The sequence below is a fragment of the Juglans microcarpa x Juglans regia genome, chromosome 7D (genome assembly GCF_004785595.1).
Source record: "Juglans microcarpa x Juglans regia isolate MS1-56 chromosome 7D, Jm3101_v1.0, whole genome shotgun sequence".
In the NCBI taxonomy this organism is placed as follows: domain Eukaryota; kingdom Viridiplantae; phylum Streptophyta; class Magnoliopsida; order Fagales; family Juglandaceae; genus Juglans; species Juglans microcarpa x Juglans regia.
Window position 1 is genome coordinate 8,940,267 of NC_054606.1, and position 21,656 is coordinate 8,961,922.

General features: G+C 39.8%; 2 protein-coding genes across 2 annotated transcripts; one reads left to right on the plus strand and one right to left on the minus strand.

Moving 5' to 3' along the window:
• Positions 1–3,145: 3,145 nt before the first annotated feature.
• On the minus strand, positions 3,146–6,105 carry LOC121238278 (heat shock 70 kDa protein 4-like). The gene is made up of 2 exons (XM_041135108.1): positions 5,767–6,105; positions 3,146–5,048 (listed from the first exon to the last, which is right to left on the minus strand). Exons 1-2 carry the CDS (start codon positions 5,975–5,977, stop codon positions 3,313–3,315), a joined length of 1,947 nt encoding a protein of 648 aa, XP_040991042.1. The 5' UTR covers positions 5,978–6,105; the 3' UTR covers positions 3,146–3,312.
• Positions 6,106–7,916: 1,811 nt separating this feature from the next.
• On the plus strand, positions 7,917–8,942 carry LOC121238102. Its single transcript, XM_041134957.1, has 2 exons — positions 7,917–8,138; positions 8,373–8,942. Exons 1-2 carry the CDS (start codon positions 7,917–7,919, stop codon positions 8,940–8,942), a joined length of 792 nt encoding a protein of 263 aa, XP_040990891.1.
• Positions 8,943–21,656: the final 12,714 nt, after the last annotated feature.

The window sequence follows — 21,656 nt, forward strand, 5'->3', positions numbered from 1 at the left end:
GACTTCAAGACAACCGTAATGTTAGAAATGACTAGTACATCTCAGACTATACGGGAAAGTGGCATAATTAACCTTCCACCAAGTTCATAATTGAAATACACCACTAGGTACCTCAACAGCTTCCATAAAATATCGTTCAACTTCAGATGTACACTACATAATACTTCTCGTTGCAATGAGTTGATAATATTGATGTATAATAAGATGGCCTGTAACCTCTCTGGATGGGTCAGTATCATTTAAGGAAGTTGTCGATCCCGTTAGCCTCGAATGTCAGGAGCTACCAACTGCGGATGAAGGTTGACCATTACTACTGTAAAGTCATCAATATCACTTTTTAGCACTCTAATAAACTCTGCAGTCTTCACTGCCCCGAGAATGAAATTTACCCAAAATTTTATAACGGCTAACTTATATCAAGGGTCAAAAATCACAGCCACAAATTGTAATCTATTTATCTTCTCAATATTCCCTCAATATTTATCATATTTGGTCTTATCCTCGTAACCATAACAGATAACAATCCCCTAGAGTCAGCACAATTATTTTACAAGTGGAAGTGAAGCCTCGAGAACTCGTTGAAGTATAAGTTCGCAGTCGTATATTTGGATCCAGATATCTACATGGTTATGTCATAAAAAAGAGTTAATTACATTATACTCCTCGAACTTTTACTCAATTCACAATTTGCCTCCGAAACTAATAATTGCATCAAAATGGACTCTCAAACTTTCAAAAATTCTCAATCTCCCCTTCTGTCTACCAGTAACATTAAATCTAAAGGAAATTCACTGTACGTGCTGTTTATGTGCATAACATTACTGTAAAGATGTAATTTTTATCTAATTTATTATCATTAACCATATCAAATATAAAATAATATACGCTATCAATTAATAATAAATCATTAATCATTAACCATATATAAAATTATTTTATATCTAAGTGAAATTATTTAATATTCATTAACCATATATAAATTAATAAAAAAAAGTATTTAATGATTTATGATTTATTATAAATTGATAGCGTATATTATTTTATATTTTATATGGTCAATGATAATAAATTAGATAAAAATTACATCTTTACAGTGAATTTCTGTTAGATTTGATGTTGCTGGTAGACGGAAAGTGGAGATTGGGAAGTTTTGAAAGTTCGAGAGTCCACTTTGATGCAATTCTTAGTTTTGAAGGCATATTGTGAATTGAGTGAAAGTTCGAGGGGACAAAGTGTAATTAACCTCCATAAGGAATTTTCAAAAATTGAACAAAGTACATCACACTGGTCTAATCATGTGCATTCGGCGCACCGAATCTCTGTCCTGCTAGCTCCAACAAAGCATACATCAGGTCCCCATCCTCAACCTCCATCTGCTCGAACGCTTTTTGGTACTTCTGTGCCACATACAACATTATGTATGTAGAATTCTATCAAGTCGGAACGTCCAAGCACAACATACTAGAATATCCAATTTGAAAATCTTCTGTTATAGCCTTAAACTTGGCAAGTCTTTGGGGGAAGCTCTCACATATCGCACAATACTGCGGACTCTAGTAATAGAATAATCAACCTCTTTTAACCCCTCAACAACTATGAGATTGATGATATAAGCACAATATCAAGCATGAATAAACTCATGGGCTCGAATGACATCATCTTTTACCGTCTTATTCCGATTGAATCAATCAATTGCCGTGTCATTGGTACTGGTATTGTCAACTGTAATACACAGCACTTCTCAAATTCCACAATCCTTTATACAATCATACATCTTTGCTCCAATGGATGCATCTTTATGATCCAATATTTTTTTGAAGCCAATAATTATTTTATGCAAAATCCACTCATTGTTAATGTAGTGTGTTGTGATATACATGTAGCAAACGTTCTACATGGACGTCCATGTGTCAGTCGTAAATTACACTCTCTGACCAGTGGTAATAAACATATTCTTTATTTTCGCCTTCTCCTTCGGATGTCTCTTCATACAATCTCACATCACCATATACCGTGATAGAATGAGAAATCGTGACTCAATAGTTTGTACAAACTTTTGGAAAGCTCTTTTCTCGACTGTAATAAAGGACATCTCATCAGTGATTATCATCTCTGCAAGCATATCCCTCAACATCTTCTCACTGTATTGAAGAATGACCAATTTTTTAGCATGCGTATCATCAATGGCCGTAGAAATCTCATAACTAAGCTTGATCTGATCAATGGCGTACAATCTCTTCGTGATCGCGATCTTATATCGTTGGTAACTATTTAGATGTACTATTAATACACTAGTACCTTACTTCTTCGAATGGCAACCACAAAATTGCCCACAATGGTGACATCTTACTTACAGGTTCGCATGATCACCAAAAATTTTGATAAAATGCTCTCATATCCACCACTTTTTTTAGAAGGTCATAGTGGTTAATTATGCTCAATAAATATCTCCTCCTTTTCGTTGAACATATCCTCATCCTCTATATATATAATGATAAAGATCTTACAACCTCATTGCTTGTTTCTTGATAATCTATCTTCTAGATTGTGAAATAATGTTAGATACTCTTGTACGATGCTATACTCTCCCTTGTTATTTAGATATTAAGATATGGTTTGGTTATATAAATTTATACAAATTCTTTTTATTTTATATTATATAATTATTATAATTTTTTAAAACTTACACATAAAATATAATAAATAATTTAATTTTTTTAAATTTTAAAATAATAAATAATATTAAAAATAATATTATAAAAATATTTTATTCAATTTTTAACAAAAATCTTTCTGCAGCTTAAAAGTCTCCTCGTATTTTTTCTACAAAAGTAATTGGTAAAATTGTGTTCTGTTTTCTGAAGCAGCTGTTGCTATCATTCCACCGAATGCTTCGAACTATTTACTTGTTTAAAATTTAATCCAAGTTTTGAGAAATGGATTAAAGATAGATTGACAACGTTATTTCCTTTGACTACCAAAAGCAAAAGGGCCTTGTACATTTTTTTCTCTGCTCCCTTTGCCTCTCTGGTGGTATCAACTAGGTCTGACTTTAACACACAAACAAGAACAACCAAACTAATATGCTGGTATTGTAGATTCCTCGAGGAAAATAAAGTCTCTGAACTTTGTGGTGGCTCCCAGAAAACCAAAAGAAACTTTTCTATTATAACTTTAAACAACAAAACAAAACATGGCACGATGCAAATCTAAAATTCAACCAAACATACGATCAGACACCAAACAGACACAACAAAGTAACCATTCTCTCCACAGAGAGGAACCCTATAGACACTACAAGACACTTATCATTTAATCAACTTCCTCGATCTTCGGACCAGCACCGCTTCCACTGCCAGTTGGAGGACCATCCTCGTCCATGGCTCCACCCATATCACCACCAGCACCTTGGTACATCTTCGCAATGATTGGATTGCAGATGCTCTCCAGCTCTTTCATCTTGTCTTCGAACTCATCCGCCTCAGCCAGCTGGTTCCCATCAAGCCAATGGATGGCCTGATCGATTGCATCTTCTATCTTCTTCTTGTCCGCAGCTGGTAGCTTCGCAGCAATCTTCTCGTCTTTGATAGTGTTCCTCATGTTGTAAGCGTAGTTCTCCAGAGCATTCTTCGCCTCCACCTTCTTCTTATGCTCCTCGTCCTCTGCCTTGTATTTCTCGGCCTCCTGCACCATCTTCTCAATCTCTTCCTTGGAAAGCCTGCCCTTGTCATTGGTGATTGTGATCTTGTTCTTCTGTCCGGTGGTTTTGTCCTCCGCAGAGACATTCAAGATACCATTGGCATCGATGTCAAAGCACACGTTGATTTGAGGGACTCCCCTGGGAGCAGGAGGAATACCAGAGAGCTCGAACTTGCCCAGCAAGTTGTTGTCACGGGTTCTGCTACGTTCACCCTCGTACACCTGGATAAGAACACCGGGTTGGTTGTCAGAGTAGGTTGAGAACACCTGTTCCTTCTTGGTGGGAATTGTGGTATTCCTTGGAATCAAAACAGTCATAACACCTCCAGCAGTCTCCAGACCAAGGGAAAGAGGAGTGACATCCAGCAACAACAGGTCCTGCACCTTCTCATTACCCTCACCACTGAGAATCGCAGCCTGAACAGCAGCACCATAAGCAACAGCCTCATCAGGGTTGATGCTCTTGCATAGCTCCTTCCCATTGAAGAAATCCTGCAACAGTTGCTGAACCTTGGGGATCCTAGTAGACCCACCAACGAGAACCACATCATGGACACTGCTCTTGTCCATCTTAGCATCCCTCAAACACTTCTCCACCGGCTCCATACACTTTCTAAATAAGTCCATGTTTAACTCCTCAAATCTGGCTCGGGTAATTGTTGAGTAGAAGTCTATACCCTCATACAAAGAATCAATTTCAATGGTTGTTTGAGCAGTAGATGAAAGAGTCCTCTTAGCCCTTTCACAAGCAGTCCTCAACCTCCTAAGAGACCGGGGATTTCCACTGATATCCTTCTTATGCTTCCTCTTGAATTCCTGGACGAAATGATTCACCATCCTGTTATCAAAGTCTTCACCTCCCAAGTGGGTATCACCAGCTGTAGCTTTCACTTCAAATATACCCTCTTCAATGGTGAGAAGAGAGACGTCAAATGTCCCACCACCCAGATCGAAGATGAGCACATTCTTTTCACCAGAACTGCTTGCCTTCTTGTCAAGCCCGTAAGCTATAGCAGCTGCAGTTGGCTCATTGATAATACGCATCACATTGAGGCCGGAAATGACACCAGCATCCTTTGTGGCTTGACGCTGTGAGTCATTGAAGTAAGCAGGGACGGTGACAACCGCATTCTTAATGGTTGTACCAAGGTATGCCTCAGCAATCTCCTTCATCTTTATGAGAACCATGGAGGAAATTTCTTCAGCAGAAAACTGCTTCTCTTCCCCCTTGTAATTCACCACAATCATGGGCTTATCCCCAGGACCAGCAATCACCTTGAACGGCCACAACTTTATGTCGCTTTGCACGGAGGGATCGCTGTACCGCCTGCCGATCAAACGCTTCGCATCTGGATACCCAGAAAAGGAACAAATTCATTCAGAAACATTATCAAAACGATCTTGGGTTACAATTTCATTTAAGAAAAAGTGACACACTTATAATCAATAGCCCTTACTACTACGTCACAAAACCAACGAGAAGCGGTAAGCACTAAGCAAGACGTGTTACAAATTTGAACCAAGAATTATATTTTGTTAAGCCTTAGATGATCGAAACAGAACCAGAATTCGGACTTAAAAACTCGCGGTTTTAAAGCTTAAGAAAAGATATTCCCCCGACATGAAGAATAGATTATATGCAAATTTTATCTGATTTTGACATATAAGTATATATGATGAAAAACGCAATAGATCATAAACACAAGTTATAACATTCACCATGGAAATTATTCTGAAAATATAGATTCCTGCAAAAACAGATCACCATGAAAACTAACAATTTAGAACTAACATTTTCGCACTTCTCCCTTACCTATAACGATCGAGAATTTATTTCTGTTACTCCCTATATGGAGCGTTTATGAAAATGTAATCATAGTGAATTCATCTACAGCACCTACCCACGACTCAATTTACAAGAAAACAGAGTCACTAAACTCTTAACGCATTTCGTTTTCCAATTAGACAATTAAAAGCATCACAAATAAAAAGAAAGAAGAGAATCTAAGGACGCTCTAATCCTAACATGAAATACTTGAAAGAATCATCACAGAGCAAAGAACTTACCGAAAACAGTGTTGGTTGGGTTCATGGCGACCTGGTTCTTGGCCGCATCGCCGATCAAACGCTCGGTGTCAGTGAAAGCCACATAAGACGGCGTCGTCCTGTTCCCCTGGTCATTGGCTATGATCTCTACGCGGTCATGTTGCCAAACACCCACACAAGAGTACGTAGTCCCCAAGTCGATACCAATCGCCGGACCCTCACTCTTTGCCATGGCTAAATCACCAAAAGAACTAGTAGAAAGCTAAACGAAAACAACGAGAAATTGTAATTTGAGAGACGAAAAATCACAGAGATTCTCGAGAGAACTGATTTTGGTTTTGCTGAACTGAGGTGATAACAGGGGAGAGCTGGTTTTTAAGAAGAAAGTACGATTTCTGGAAGGTTCCTGATCTTGGATTGTGAGCCGTCGGATCAACAATTTTTTTTAAACGGCCTTAATTTCTCATTGGAGGGGTTCTCCCGCTTTTTCTTCACACTTCTTTTAACTCTCTAGGCGGTTCGAGAATTTTCTGATATTGTGTTTTCCTAATGCGACACGCCGTTGAGAGGATGAGAAATCTCGGCCGTCGAAAGTATGAGAGATGCTACACAATAGTACATATCATCCCACATTTCATACAGCATATGATTTTTTATTTTTATCCTTCAGTTTAAATACATGTATTTATACATTAATATTTGTGTGTTTGAATAAAAAAGATAAAAATAATAAATCACATTTTGATGTATAGTATAAGGGATAAAATATAACAGGCTCATAGTATTTCCTAGGCCGGAAACTCATCAGGAGAGAAGAAAGAGATAGGGAAGGAGGAGACAAAAGGCTGATAAATGTATCAAAAAAAGATAGGAGAGTGAACATAAAGTAGGTGTGATGTGACATAAAGTAAATTGGAAGTGAAACAAAGCAAAGGAGGGCAGGAGACAAAAGACAAATGCACATATGACTTCGGGACTTTTGGTCAGGCCATTCTGAGAGGAGGAAAACCAGAGAATAGAACTCAGATCGCCATTATACAGGAAGGATGAGAGATCATAAGAGATTGTAAACAAATATATTATAGCGGATTCTCCCCTCCGCAACCCCCTAAGACGTAGGCACAGTACCAAATAACGTAAATTTATATGTCTCATTATCTTTACTTTTTCTGCATTTATTTACTGTTCATGGTCATAGATGCACGCACGGATAACGTACAGCCACACCAAACTACTACCAAGGACCCACACAATACCAATTAAGACCCAAACAACCTCAGTGAGTCCGGGAATGAATCTTTCTCTCTTTTCGAACTATTGCACTATTTTTAGGCGTTAACAATTGGCGTCACCTGTGAGATCGAGATTATTTTTACAATGGAAGCAGAAGAATGATGCTTTTTCGGCGAGCTAAATAATCCCCAAAAGAGCAAATGAACTCTTCCAGATAAGTATTTTCAGTATTTTCACTTTTTATTTTTATGAAAATACAATTATAGTGAATGAGCGAATAAATTTTCCCTCACCTAGTCGGTTAAGTCCATTGCAATTCATTGACTCTTACGCACCTAGTGTGTAAGGCCAGGAGTCCAAACTCCTCGAGCTGTAAGCACTCCACACACTTTAAGTGTACTATGCATTTAAATGTATAATAAATAAAGTAAATAAATATGTACACAAACACAGCAAGCAAGTACTGTGCGCTAAGTGCACAATGTCATACACGTTCGAACTGTGCATGGCATGCACAGTGCATAACGAGTGCACGTTGTCGTGCACCTGGGAGCCTCACTACGAGGTCCAATGACCCAGCGACAGCCACCACATGGACTGTCGACAGTTTCTATTCGATGTTCAGTGACCCCCACCTGCAGGGCCATACCCAATGTTTGGGTCATGCGCAACGGTGCATGGCAGTAAGGGAGCTAGCGCTGGCCACCACCATACAAATTGTCGTTGCCGTCTATCTCCTCAGAGACGGTCCACGACTGCCTCCCCACGGCGGGGACCTCGCCGCATGGCCACATGCATGAGATTGCATGTGGCCGGTATCTTCTCGGCCTAGTCACACTGTTGTGTAGCAAAGGTGCTAGCGACCACCATGTGGACCGCCAGCGTGTTATGTCCCAACCTAAATGCCACCAACATGCCCCGATGCTTGGCAGGCAGCAATGGCCTTCGGCCATGCACCCCATGCATGCAACAAGCTCATGGCAAACTATCGTGAGCCTCTTGATCCCGCTGGTGGTGACCACTTGGACCACCGGCATCCTCTGTCGTCTGAGGGGTGGTCCCCAATCACCATGACTGACCCTCGGTGGCCCCTCAATAATATTCTTCCTACAAATGATAATCTTTATAAGAAGAACATTATTGAGAACAATCTTTGTCCAGTATGTATAAGAGAAGTGGAGATACCAGTGCACGTTTAGTGGGACTGCCCTACTGCAGCAGATGTATAGGGAGGAGAGACCAGCATTTTCAATAAATGGAAGAGGTATCCCTCTGATTTTCAGTTGTTGTGGTCTGAAATGAGGTTTAAGCTGAGTAAGGAGATTTTGGAGTTGGCCTAAGTCATGTTCTATTATCTGTGGGCCAGGAGAAATGCTTTTATTTTTCAAAACCAGTTTATGCAACCTGGTACAGTTGCTACAAGGGCTCAAGCTAACCTATCTTTGTTTAAAGAGACCAAGCAGACTTGTTTCAAGAGTGCTGAAAGGACTCATTGGAGAGTATCAACTCAAAATTGGAAGCCACCTGTTTGGCCCTATTTCAAAGTGAATTTCGATACAACTTTTGACAAAGCTAAAGGTAGTATGGGATTGGGAATAATCATCAGAGACGCAGGAGGCAGCTTGCAAGCTGTGTTGACAGCTTTTAAGGACCATATATCATCAGCTTTCTATGTAGAAAGTGCTGCGCTTCATAGAGCTATGAGCTTTTGCATTGAGCTTGACTTAAACCAAGTTTGTTTTGAAGGGGATGCCAAGGTTGTTGTAGATGCGGTGACCTCCAAAATAGAAGATAACTCATGGCTTGGACAAGTGACAGAGGATATGCAGCAGGTGATTAAGTGCAACCAAGTATGGCGACTAAACTTTGCACACAGGTCAACTAACAAGGCTGCTCACAAGGCAACCAAGTTAGCAATTAGGGATGTTATTGAAGATTGTTTGGTTAGAGGATTGCCCTCCTGAGGTTTTAAACTCTGTTCTGGGGGATTCAGTTATGTATGATGTAATGTTATATGATCAATGAAATCATTTTTCCTTTTTAAAAAAAAAAAAAGACAATAGAAGAATAGAGACCAAGAAAGACTCGCAAGGTTCTTGACAGAATGTGTAAGAGAAAAGAAAGTCTTTGTATATCTATTTTCCTTGATTCATTCTCACGGATTACATGCAGACAACTCAAATATTACTTTCTCAATAGGAAGACAATTCTTCTTAGTGTGCAGGAGTGCAGCTGGAGGCATTGGAGCAGGGAGAGAATTCTGCAAGAGTGTGGCTGGAGGCATCTCCTTAGTGTGCACGGCTTCTTCATTTTTTGCCTCAATAGCCCCCCTCGATCCAGTGGGCACCAATGTAATGGTGAGACTAGATTGGAGAAAATTAAAGCATGCAGTAGACAGGAGTTTAGTGAAAATATCTACAAGTTGGTCCTTACTAGAAACAAAGGCAACTTTGTGTGCTTTGACAACTACACAGTCACGTATAAAATGGTAGTCGAGCTCAACGTGCTTGGTGCGAGAGTGTAAAACAGGACTAAGGGAGAGATAGGTGGTACCAAGATTATCACATCAAAGAGTGAGTGGTTCAGAAAGAAACATCAAGTTCACTTAGCAATGATTGCAACCAAATAAGTTCACATGTGTTATTTGCAACAGCCTTATATTCGGCTTCTGTGGATGATCGAGCAATAGGAGTTGTTTCTTAGAGCCCAAAAAGATTAGGTGTAACCCCCGCTCCTTTCTTCTTACGTAAGCTTCTCTCTTTCTTACGTAAGACTCCTCCTTTCTAACGTAAGCAAATTCTGATGACGGAATTATGCAACAGTCTGCCATTCTTTCTGGCGACTGCAAGCATCGTCATGTGTGCCGATCCATGACGACGTGCCTCTCGAGATATTAGGTGACTTCTAAGCACGCCCAGTGTTCAAAATGTACTGAAAATATTTATATGAGGTATTTCTAGTATTGTTGAGTTAAACTTGTTTTTAAATAAGACAATTATAATATTTTGAAGAGCTCCAAAATATTATAATTGTCGGAGATCATTTTAATATTAATTATTAAAATAATTCCCGTTATTTGAAATATTAAGAGATTTAAATTCTGTTGAAAGCTTTAATTAATTTAATGGTTTTATTCTCTTAAATATATTAAATAAGACTTCATCATTTAATATATTTAATATATAGTTTAAAATAATATTTACCTTAATTCCTCTATGTGCTTTTAATTAAGTTAACGTTGACGCATTTTCAAATCAGTATTTTAATATCTCAACGTTAAATCGTTTTGAAGACCCAAGACAAAAGGACTGGGTTAAATACCCAGACCCCTCTCTCTTTCTCCCTCACTTTCCCCCAACTCTCTCTCTCTCTCTCTCCTCCCTCTCCCCTCAAGCGTACGCTGTACGCGGTCCATCTCCACGCCGTAGCTTCCATCGCACAGCCTGGCGCCGCCGTGCCCGCCAGCACCGTTGCACTCCTCTCCCTCCGGTGAGCCTCCCTAGCCCAGCCCCTCTCCCTCACGCTCTCTCTTCCTCTCCGCTGTGAGTGTGAAGCCCGAATGGACTTGATGCACATAGCACCGTCGTGCGCCACCTACCGGCGCCACCACCGCCACCAACAGCCTCCCCTCTCACCAGTGAACCCCTCCCATGGAACCCAAGCCTCGGGAAGCCCCCCTTTCCCCTCCGTCGCATGCACGTACGAAACCCATTTATGGGTTTTGCACAGCTTCAAGCTACCGACGCTTCTAGCGCTGCCGTGCGCGACTCCCACGGCCATTAGGCACCACCGTGAGCCAACATAGCTCCTCCTCTTCCTCCTCCATGTGACCCGAGGCCCATAGCCTCTTCTCCACGATGAGCTTCCCTCTCTCTCTCGCACGGGTTGCACGTCCTCCACCGCCGTGCACCGCCACCCACGGCATGTAACCGCCACCTTCAGCCTCCTCAGGCCACCACCAAGCCAACCCAACCTCCCATGGTTCCGATCTGCCACCCATGCACGCACACTCTCTCTCACTCTCCCACAGCCTCTCACCCACTGTGCGGCCAGATTCGTCGCCGTGAGCCACCGTGGCGCCACCTCGATGCCACCACGAATTCCACCGCACCTCCCTTAGCCGAGCCCTAGGGTCAAACCACCACTTTACGTGATGGGTAATCACTGCACGTGATGGACAGTCACTGCGTGTGACTGACTGCCACTGTACACAGTTAGGTACGCTGTGTACCGCCCTTCATAGCCACCATCACGAGCCATTCCAAGATCACACTTAGCTATCCTAACGCCCAAACAGTTAATGTACGTGGGTTAGACGTCACGTACGACCCTTCCGGCATTATTGACCGTGACAAGCAGCGAGCAACGCATGGGTTATCCTGTCGATGGTATAACTCTCTATCCCTCGTTAATTATGTTAGATATTGATTAGTTGATTAGGTTGTAGACTGTGCTGTTTGTATTTGTAGAGTTCGCTGTATTGAGATGCACTGTGTGGTGCGCTGTGAAGTGTTGGGCATATCTATATAGTGTGGTGATGTGAAGTGCTGTGTATGTGAAGTGTTGGGCTTATTGTGTAGTGCGCTATGAAGTGTTGGGCATTCTGTGTTGTGATGTGTGCGGTGAAGTATGATTGTGGAGTTTGTGCTATAATTATGGCGTGGTTGTGCCGTGTAATGCAATTGTGGAGTATATGCTACATTGGTGTCGGGGCATGTGGAGAGAACAGTACACGCTGAGTGTACTTTGTGTGTGGCGTAGTGTGACATAAAGAGAGTGTATGTAGAATATACTCTCCTGGCGTATTGTGGAATGGGAAGAGTACACGTAAAGTGTACTCTGTATGGCGTGGTGTGTGATTGGAGTATACGTGATGTGTACTCTATGTGGTGGAGTGATGCATCGTATGGCGGGTATGCCATATTGATGATAGGTTGTAGCGTGTGAAAAGGGAGTACACGCGGAGTGTACTCTATGTGGTGGAGTGATGCATCGTATGGCTGGTATGTCATATTGATGATGGGTTGTAGCGGGTATGAAGGGAGTACATGTGGAATGTACTCCATGTAATGGAGTGACGCACTATACGGCGGGTATGCCGTAATGGTGATGTAGCGTAACGTGTATGAAGAGAGGTGTATTCTATGTGGTGGAGTGATGTACTATATAACGAGTATGCCATAATGGTGATGTGGCGTAATGTGTGTGAAGGGAGTACATGCAGAATGTACTCCATGTGGTGGATTGATGCACCCTATGGCGTGTACGCCATAATGGTGAGTGATGTGGTGTGTATGAAGGGAATATACGTGGAGTGTACTCCATGAGGCAGCGACACTCCGTGTGACGTGTCGCAGAGATAAGGATGGTTGTGCAGTTGATGGGCGTAGAACGTGATGAGTAGTGTCGAGAATTGTGGAACAATGTCCCGAAGTAGTTTTGGCGCAGCTTGTAGTCTGAAGTGACAAGTGTCACCGTGATGGACTTATGGCTAAAAGTATGCGTGAAGTAGCAGAACAAGTATAAGAATACGCAGCGGAAGCATGACTCGGCAACGTCACGAAGTGACGTGGTTACTGACAGTCGTGCTTATGATGGATAAGGAGTTAGCTTTGGAATGACGTAACGGGAACGTGACGAGATGTCACGATGTGACGGGAGTACGTGAGGAATCGTACTCTTGATGAGTTAGAAGTTGACGTAGAAATGATGTAGCGGGATGTCAAGTGACGTGACAAGGTCATGGTATAGCTCGGGTGTAGTTTTGAGCTATATGACGTGACATAAGGCGTAATGGTGATTGGAGCCTTGTCGCACTAAGTGTTGGGATGAACTGTAAAAAGGGACGGATAGCATGAAGAGTCATGCTGGCCGGGTTAAGAGAATATTGGTATCGGAATATGACCCTTATCCCCACAAGCAGGTGATCAACGTGTTATATGTTGATCTTAAGTGATAAAGGAGTACGGTATATGTGTAATCTGGTTAGACACATGTGCCGGATGGATTCACCATATGTAATGAGTAATCTGTCTTGAGCACAGTTACACATCGCTTAAACCTCAGAGTTGGCTTAGAGCCGTGTGGCTTGTATGGATGGGAATGAGGATTAGTATGGGCTAAGATGCATGAAGATAGTGACGAGTGTACTGTCTAAGGAAGGGATGCGTGACTTAGTTAGTCGGAGTCATGCATCAAGATGAGTTCAAAAAGGAGAATAAGATGAATGTCTTAGTATCTTAATCCTAAGGTAAATCATGGGTTCACTTTAGTGAATAAGCACTCGAGGCAAGACGTTAAATTGGAAGATGTGGTGACCGTAACTGGTCCCCGAAGATTTCAACATAGTGAAGAGCACGTAAGTGCACGGGATAGAAGGAAAGTGTTCCAAGTATAACGTAGTTATATTTATAGTTAAGTTGCTTATGCACTAGATACAGAATGACGTTAAAGTTATGTATGCATGTAGGTTGCCAGCTGACACGAGCATGAATGGACTGCATGGTATGAAAGTAGCATGGAGTCCAGGTAAGTATTACGTTCATGCCTTTATGGAGTTTTCTAGAAATTACGAAACGAAAATGAAACGCTTTTCTTTTTAAGAAGATGCTTACGAAAGAAGATGCTATGCTTTAAAATGTATATGTACGTGCGGCCCCCTCCATGAAAGCCCTTTTTACGCACCCAAAGTTATTAATTGTACGCATGCGAATGGATGACTATAAGATGTATCTATTGTATCTATTTTTAAAGAAAACGAACTGATGTAAATGCACGAAAGACGAGCTTGAGCCGACGCCTTCGTGGATCCTACGGACCGACACTGTCGCGAGCGCCGCGAGGTGATGCTCTTGGACGCCGCGAAAGCCGACGTTCAAGGTGATGCTTACAGATGCCGCGAAAGGCGAAGTTTGAGCCCGTGCTTTATGTTCTACGGCCGGTACGAACTGACACTTTTGTGAATGCCGTGAGGTGATGCTCGTGGACGTCATGAAAGAGGACGTTCAAGCCCATGCTCACGAAACGACGTTTTCTCATGAAAAGAAATGTTTTCTCATGTTAAATGAAAGAAAGAACTGAATGAATGAAAGCTCCAGCTCTTCAGAGCTGGCATGAACGAATGAATGAAAGCATGAAATGTATGAAGACACGTAATGGCCACATGAATGAATGAAAAGGGGTACCCAATGAATGAATGGGCAGATTGCAATGCCAGGCAGTAGTACTGGTAGTGCACCCAGTGCTGCACCCTAACGGAATGAGATTCCAACCCATGGCCACGGGCGAATCCATTGGCCATAGGGCGGCTAACCCTAACATACGAGGCGTAACAGTGTGTACCGGTCTGTGAAAGTGAAAAGAAAGAATGTATGTATGTACGTATGTACGCATGCACGAACGCACTTTAAGAAATGAAGGCACTGCACTCTTGCAGAAATGAAGGCACTGACGGGTGAAACGTTTTACGAAAAGAAAGGAAAACCCCGTCCAGTGACGTTTTCAAATGAATGCACGTATGCACGCATGCATGTAAGTATAGTATGTACGAATGATGAATGCATGAATGAAAACCTACGTTATTATATTTTAACTGCATGAAGTAATGCTTACGAGTCTTCGACTCATTTTAGTTTTTATGCATATCCCTCCCCCCACAAGAAAAGAAATGAAGTACGCGTCGGGACGAACACGGCCCATGGGGAAGAGCACGGAAGTCTAGGCATGAGGTTTAAATGTAAGAAAGGCCTTTTTATTATTAAAATTGATGTTTTCCACTGTAAACCTCTTTTATTGTAAAAGCACATTTTTATTTTATAAACGTAGAGTCTTGCACCCTGGAAAGAAGCAAAAAGTTTTAAATCGGACGGTAATTCCTGTCGTCCTTTCTCAAACTATTTTACAAAATGACCCACCACAAGGACGGGCTTTACATTAGGTGAGATCCAAAATAGACACAAAATCTACCAGTGAATTTACGGTCATTAGTGCAAATAGCCCAGTTAGCATCGGAATAGGCAGACAATGAAATAGAGGAAGTGGCTGAAAATTTAAGACCAAAATTATTTGAGACATAAATATCTGAGAATACGTTTGACTGCTTGCCAATGGAAAATTCTAGAGCAGTGCATATACTGACAAGCTTTGTTAACACCAAAGAAATGTCCGGACACGTGCATGCCAAATATTGAAGACTCCCAACAATACTATGGTAAAGTTGGGGGTCTTCAAATAATGAGCCATCAATAGCAGTCAACTTGACTGAGTTGGACATGGGAGTGGGCATGGGCTTAGAATTATGCATATTTGTCCCGCTAAACAAGCTTGAAATATACTTGGACTGTGACATAAAAAGAGAATTAGAAGTGTGTGTAATCTCTATGCCTAGAAAGTAATGCAAGGGTTGTAAGTACTTTATTGGGAAGGAAACACTGAGGGCAACTATAAAATTAGAAACAAAACTAGAGTTAGAACCGGTGACAATAATGTCATCAACATAAACTAAGACAAAAATAGAATGATTAGACTGACAGAAGATAAACAATGAAGAATCTGATTTAGATGCATGAAATCCTAAAGATAACAAATGATTACTCAACTTAGCAAACCAAGCCCTAAGGGCTTGTTTAAGACCATACAAGGATTTTCTTAACTTACAGACATGCTGAGGATAATCAGGATTGGCAAACCTAGGGATTGTTGCATGAACACAGCTTCTTCCAAGTCACCATGCAGGAACGCGATCTGGACATCCAACTGGTGCAACGGCCAGTGAGGAGAGGAGACAACAATAGAAATGATCAAACGAATTGTAACGGGCTTAACAACTGGACTATAAGTTTCGGTGAAGTCTAAACCTGCCTATTGATGAAATCCATTGGCCACAAGTTGAGCCTTGCGACGTTCAAGAGATCCATCAGCGGGGAGTTTAGTCTTCAGCACCCATTTTGAGCTGAGTACATTGTAGGTGGGAGATGGTGGGACCAAGTCCCAGGTGCGATTATCAAGCAATGCTTGAAACTCAGTAGCCATGGCCAGACGCCATTTAGAGTATTTTGAGGACTCTGTGAAAGATGTTGGCTCTTCGAGTATGGAGGAAGAGGTAGAGACCGAAAGGTTAAATGATGGTTTTGGTGTGGACCATGGAACCGTGCCATCAGTTCGAAGTAAAGGACGTTGAATATGATTTCTAGACCTGGTGACCATGGGGTGGCGGGAGAGAGGAGGAGGAGTTGGACTGGTTCATGTGACTAGAAAACCCTAGGTTCATGCGAAGAAGGAGATACATGGGAGACGACGACATCGTGTTGGGTAAGTGTATCAGGTATGGGAGACGGTGTCGTGTTGCTTATGAGAGTTGTTGTTGAACTGGGTTGAGGGGAATGGGTTGGGTCTAAATGGGTTGGTGTATGAGAGAAGGTGGGAGGGGTTGTATGCGTTGGATGGAGGGTTTCGGGCTGTATTAAATTGGGCTGAGTGTTTGAGAAGTGAGTCTGTCTGTTAGTTTTTGAGGTGGGTGGACCAAGAATTGAGTCTTAGTGTGAGGTGGAAACAGACGAAATGGGCAAAGCAGTATGCATGGGAGACTCAGGTAGAGATTGTTGGAGTACAGAAAATCGAAAGTATGTTTCATGAAATTGGACATCTCGAGAGGTGTAAATTCGGCCAGTGGGAATATGAAGACAAAGATAACCTTTGTGATATGGGCTATAGCCCATAAACACTCATGGTTTGAACCGGAATTCCAAATTATGCCGATTAAATGGCCTCAAGTTGGACCAACACAAATACCCAAAAGTTCATAAAAAATTGTAGTCAGGAGGTTCATGAAAGAGAGTTTGAAAATGAGAGTTATTTTGTAAAATTGGTGTTGACATTCAGTTGATTAAGAAAACTGTTGTTTGGAAGGCTTTGACCCAATATTGATAAGGAACCGAAGCATGGACTAGAAGGGATAAGCTCGTTTTGACAATATGTTGATGCCTTCTTTCAATTGTACCATTTTAGGGGTGAGAATATGGACAAGTGATACGATGGTTAATTCCAAGAGATTGAGAAATTTTGTGGAGAAGTCAGAATTCCCCTCCCCAATCCGATTGAACTGAGACAACTTTTGATGAGAATAAATTGTTAACAAATTGCAAAATGGCCAACATTATGATTGAAACATTGGATTTAGATTGAAGCGGAAAAAGCCATATATACTTAGAAAAGTCATCTACCATTGAAAGATAAAACCTACATCCATTGGAAGACGACACATGAGCTGGTCCCCATACATCAAGAAAAAGTAAAGAAAATAGTGTACTAGACCTAGAGGGAGAAAGGGGACGAGGTAGAACATGTGCTTTTGCTTGTGGACAAGATAAACATGGAGACATTTTTGTCGATGAACTAACATGAAGTTTAAACTTATTTATAACAAAGGAGGTGATCCGGGGTGACGGGTGTCCAAGCCGTGTGTGCCAAGTTGAGGTGGAGGTCCGTGTACCAAGGAAAGCTTGAGGTGAGGCAGCGGATTCATAGGAAGAGATGGTGACCGAGTCATCAGTTGGTAGTTCATATAGATCGTTCCTAACATGGCCTCGTAGACGAACTGCCAGGGTGTGCAAATCCTTTACAAAAAAATAATTAGAGTGAAACTCAAAGAAAACTGAATTGTCTAAACAAAACTGATGAACGGAAAGAAAATTTATAGTAATTAAAGAAACATGAAATAATTGAGAAAGAAGAAATTTGCCAGATTTGGAGTGAAGATGAGCAATGCTAATGTTTTGAATGGGAAGTCGAACCATCACCAATGCTAACTTGGTCAGAACCTTGATAAGACATAGAATCCAAGTTGAGGTTAGAAAAATTCGAGGTAAAGTGATTGGTTGCAGCTGTGTTGGGAAACTAAATATTGAAAATAGGTGTAGTGTTTGGCAAGGCTGTATAATGAGCTGTGAAGGATGGAGGTGGTGAAGCTTGATATGTATGGTTGAATTAGTGGTGACAAACCAGAGCCGTGTGGCCTGGTTTATGGCATACTTGGCATAGGGAACGTATATCAGGCCTACTGGAAAATGGGTTAAACCCTCCTCTATGGCCACTACTACCTCGACATCCCCGAGAGAAAGACCCCTTGCCTCTGCTGGATGGAGAGTTTGTATGACCAGATAGAGGGCGAGTTGTGGTCGTATGAGCTGTTATTGAAGTACCTGAAAGGAGATTGCTAGTTTGATGAAAAATCCTAGATTCATGGTTTAACATGTAACTATAAACTTGAGGAATTGAAAGTGTATCAGGCCGAGTGGTGAGTGATGTCACAATCAACTCATAATCGAATCCAAGGCCAGCTAACAGGTAAATGATGAACTCAGAAGATGAAAGAGGGTGACCCGTAGCACCAAGGGTTGCTGTCAATGATGTAGCCTTGTTGAAATATTTAGAAATGGTGGATGATCCTTTCTTAAGTGTGGCTAGTTGATATTGAGTCTGCATGATGTAGGCAAACGATTGAGCTGCAAATAAGCTTTGCAAGGTGCACCAAACCTCGTGTGAGGTTGTACAAGAGCGAACTTGAGCAAGCACAAAATCGGATAAGGAAGCATTAAGAGTAGAAATGATGAGTTGGTCCTGTAGGAGCCATTTTGAGTGGTTTGGGTTTGGAATACCATCTATTGTTGAAGGGGGAGAGGAAAGAGAGCCATCAATATAGCCAACCAGTTGATGCCCTCTCAGAAACGGAACCACTTGAGCCTTCCATAGAATGTAGTTATCAACTGTGAGCTTGATGGTGACAAAGTGAGAAAATGAGGTGTTGATGGAAGAGTTTGGGACGGGTGGGAGAGAGGCATGCGAGACATTTGAGTTTTCTGGAGAGGCCATGATCGAATCGAAGAGAAGAGAAGTGGAAAGAAAAAAAAAAAAAAAAAAGGACGCTAGTCCTGTTGTGGCTCTAATGTCATGCTAAGACAATAGAAGAATAGAAACCAAGAAAGACACAGACAAAGTGCTTGACAAAATGTGTAGGAGAAAAGAAATTCTTTGTATCCTATTTTCATTGATTCATTCTCACAGATTACATGTAGACAATTCAAATATTTATACACTTTGTCAATAGAGGAAATAACAGAGGAAAATCAGTACATCTACCACTCTTGTAGTTACACATCAGCAAAGTTGTTTCGGCTTGAATATTTTGGAGGATGTCAGTGGTCCTGGTCCTTTGGCAGAGTCTGTTGGTAGTGGAGTAGGGAGAGAATTCTTCTTACTGTGTAGGAGTGCAGCCGGAGGCGGTGGAGTAATGAGAGAATTCAGCATAAGCGCAGTTGGAGGCGTCTCCTTAGTGTGCACGGCTTCTTCATTTTTTGCCTCAATAATATATAAACATAGGTTATATATTTATACATATTCATTGGCTATGAGCTACGCTGGCATGTAAAATTTCCTATGTAAAATTTGTGTATAGACCAAATATTTATCATTCACACTAAATAGATATAAAATAGAATTATACTATGTGAATTATGTGTGGTGTAAAAATCTTCAAATAGAATTATTTTATAAAGTACGGAATCAAACTCAACATATAATCTGATTTGGTAACATGGTAAACCAAGACTTATCTAAAAAGCTAAAATAAAATGATTTAACTAACTTTAAATAATCCTACTAAATTGTTTTTTTTTTTAATGTAGGTTTCATCTAAATCTTGATGTAATTTATACTTTTATCTTAGAATTGAATTTTTTTTATTCAGTTTTTAAACTTGCATCAATATTTGAAGAAAATGGTCACGCTTATCAGTAGTTGGCATTTTTCAACCTCCATTTAGATCAAGGTTTTATTGAGTTCTTGAGGATTCTAGATTGAAAAAGGAAATAGATATATAAAATAGATTTCATAATTATTATTTAAGAAAGAGATAAAGCTACCCATATTTTAAAACTTTCATACAATTTGATACTAAAATATTAATTTTTTCATTTTTATTTTATTATTGTGAATATTTGAACAATATTAAAGACTTATTAAATATTGTGAAATCTATTTTAGATGTATAATAAAGTTCGAACAAAAGACACAAATCCAAAATTTTTATTCTTTTGGAAACTGATAATTGAGGAACAATAAAATTAACTTTTCTATACTTTTATGTATTTAATGAATATTTACATGATAAACGATTAAAAATAAATAAAAGATACTATTTTTTTTCTTTTTCTTTCTTTTGTCAATCTTGGCTAGGGGTGTAACCGGTCCGGTCCGGTCCGGTTTTGGATAAAATCTAAGACCGAACCGGTATGTACTAGTTTTGTATTTTCCAAAACCAATTACGCACCGGTTACCCTCTTAAACCGGTACTTCCGGTTTTACCAGTTTCCGGTCCGGTCCGGTCCAGTTTTTCAGTTTTTTTTTAATAATAGTATTAATATAAGACTATTGGTATAGTTATAAGTTATATATTAGTATTAGTTATAAACTATATATTTAATATTAGTATTAGTTATAAACTTTTAGTAAAATCTTTTAGTATTAATTATAAGTATAACTATAGTTTATAGTCTATATTAGACTATTAGTATTATTTATAAACTTATATATTAGTATTAACATTTAATGTAATAATTTATAAATTATAATATGAAATTATTTCATATATGAATGTATATAATTATATATATTATATATAAAAATTTCACATATAAATTTATAATTTTATATATTAATATATATATATAATATATTGTATAATACTTAATAACTTATATATAAAAATATTTTTTTTTGTATATTTTTTTATGAACCGGTCCGGTCCCAAAAATTCTAAAACCGGAACCGGACCGAAACCGGCCGGTTTTAGGATTTTTGGAACCGGTCCCGGACCGGACCGGTTCAAAACCGGTAAACCCGGTCTGGTCCGGACCCGTTTTCCGGTTTAAAATTACACCCCTAATCTTGGCACACATTACTTGTTTCGAAGAATAATAATACACATAATACATTTTTATAATATGTTTTATAATAATGTTATATGATGAAAATAATTTTATGAAAAGATATTATTTTTATAAAATATCTCTCATTTAATACGTAATTGTATATTACGAAAAATGTTATGAGCAAATCATTTTGCTTTTTAGATAGTGAAAGACTTTGAGTCACGTCCTATTTGAATGTTGAATTGATTTGAGATAAATTGAATTATTTATAAAATAATAGAGAGTTAAGATGATGTAGTGAATTTTGTGACGTCCACTTAAGATGAGTTTAGATATGTTTAGATATTAATATGAGTTTAAATATATTTATAAGAAGTTAAAAAATATTATGGATCTCGTATGTAAAGATGTGTTTAGTTAAAAAAATTATAAATTTTATATGTAAAGAGATTTTGAATTAAAATAAATTTAATAATTTAAAATTTTAAAATTTTAATATTAAATTTAATTTAAAATTAGATTAAACTGAATTAATATCAACTCGGTTGGACTTTCAAACGGACCTAAAGTCTTGGTCGTGATCGCCTAGGTGCGGTCATCGATCCACATCACGAGGTGCTAGGCTGCTAGGCTGCTAGCTAGCCTCATCAATCATGTTGAATTTTTAGGTTATAAATAATTAAAATTGTTCAATAATATATATCCATATAATTTTTCAGATTAAAAATAAGCGTGATGGTAGTGCAATGGCCC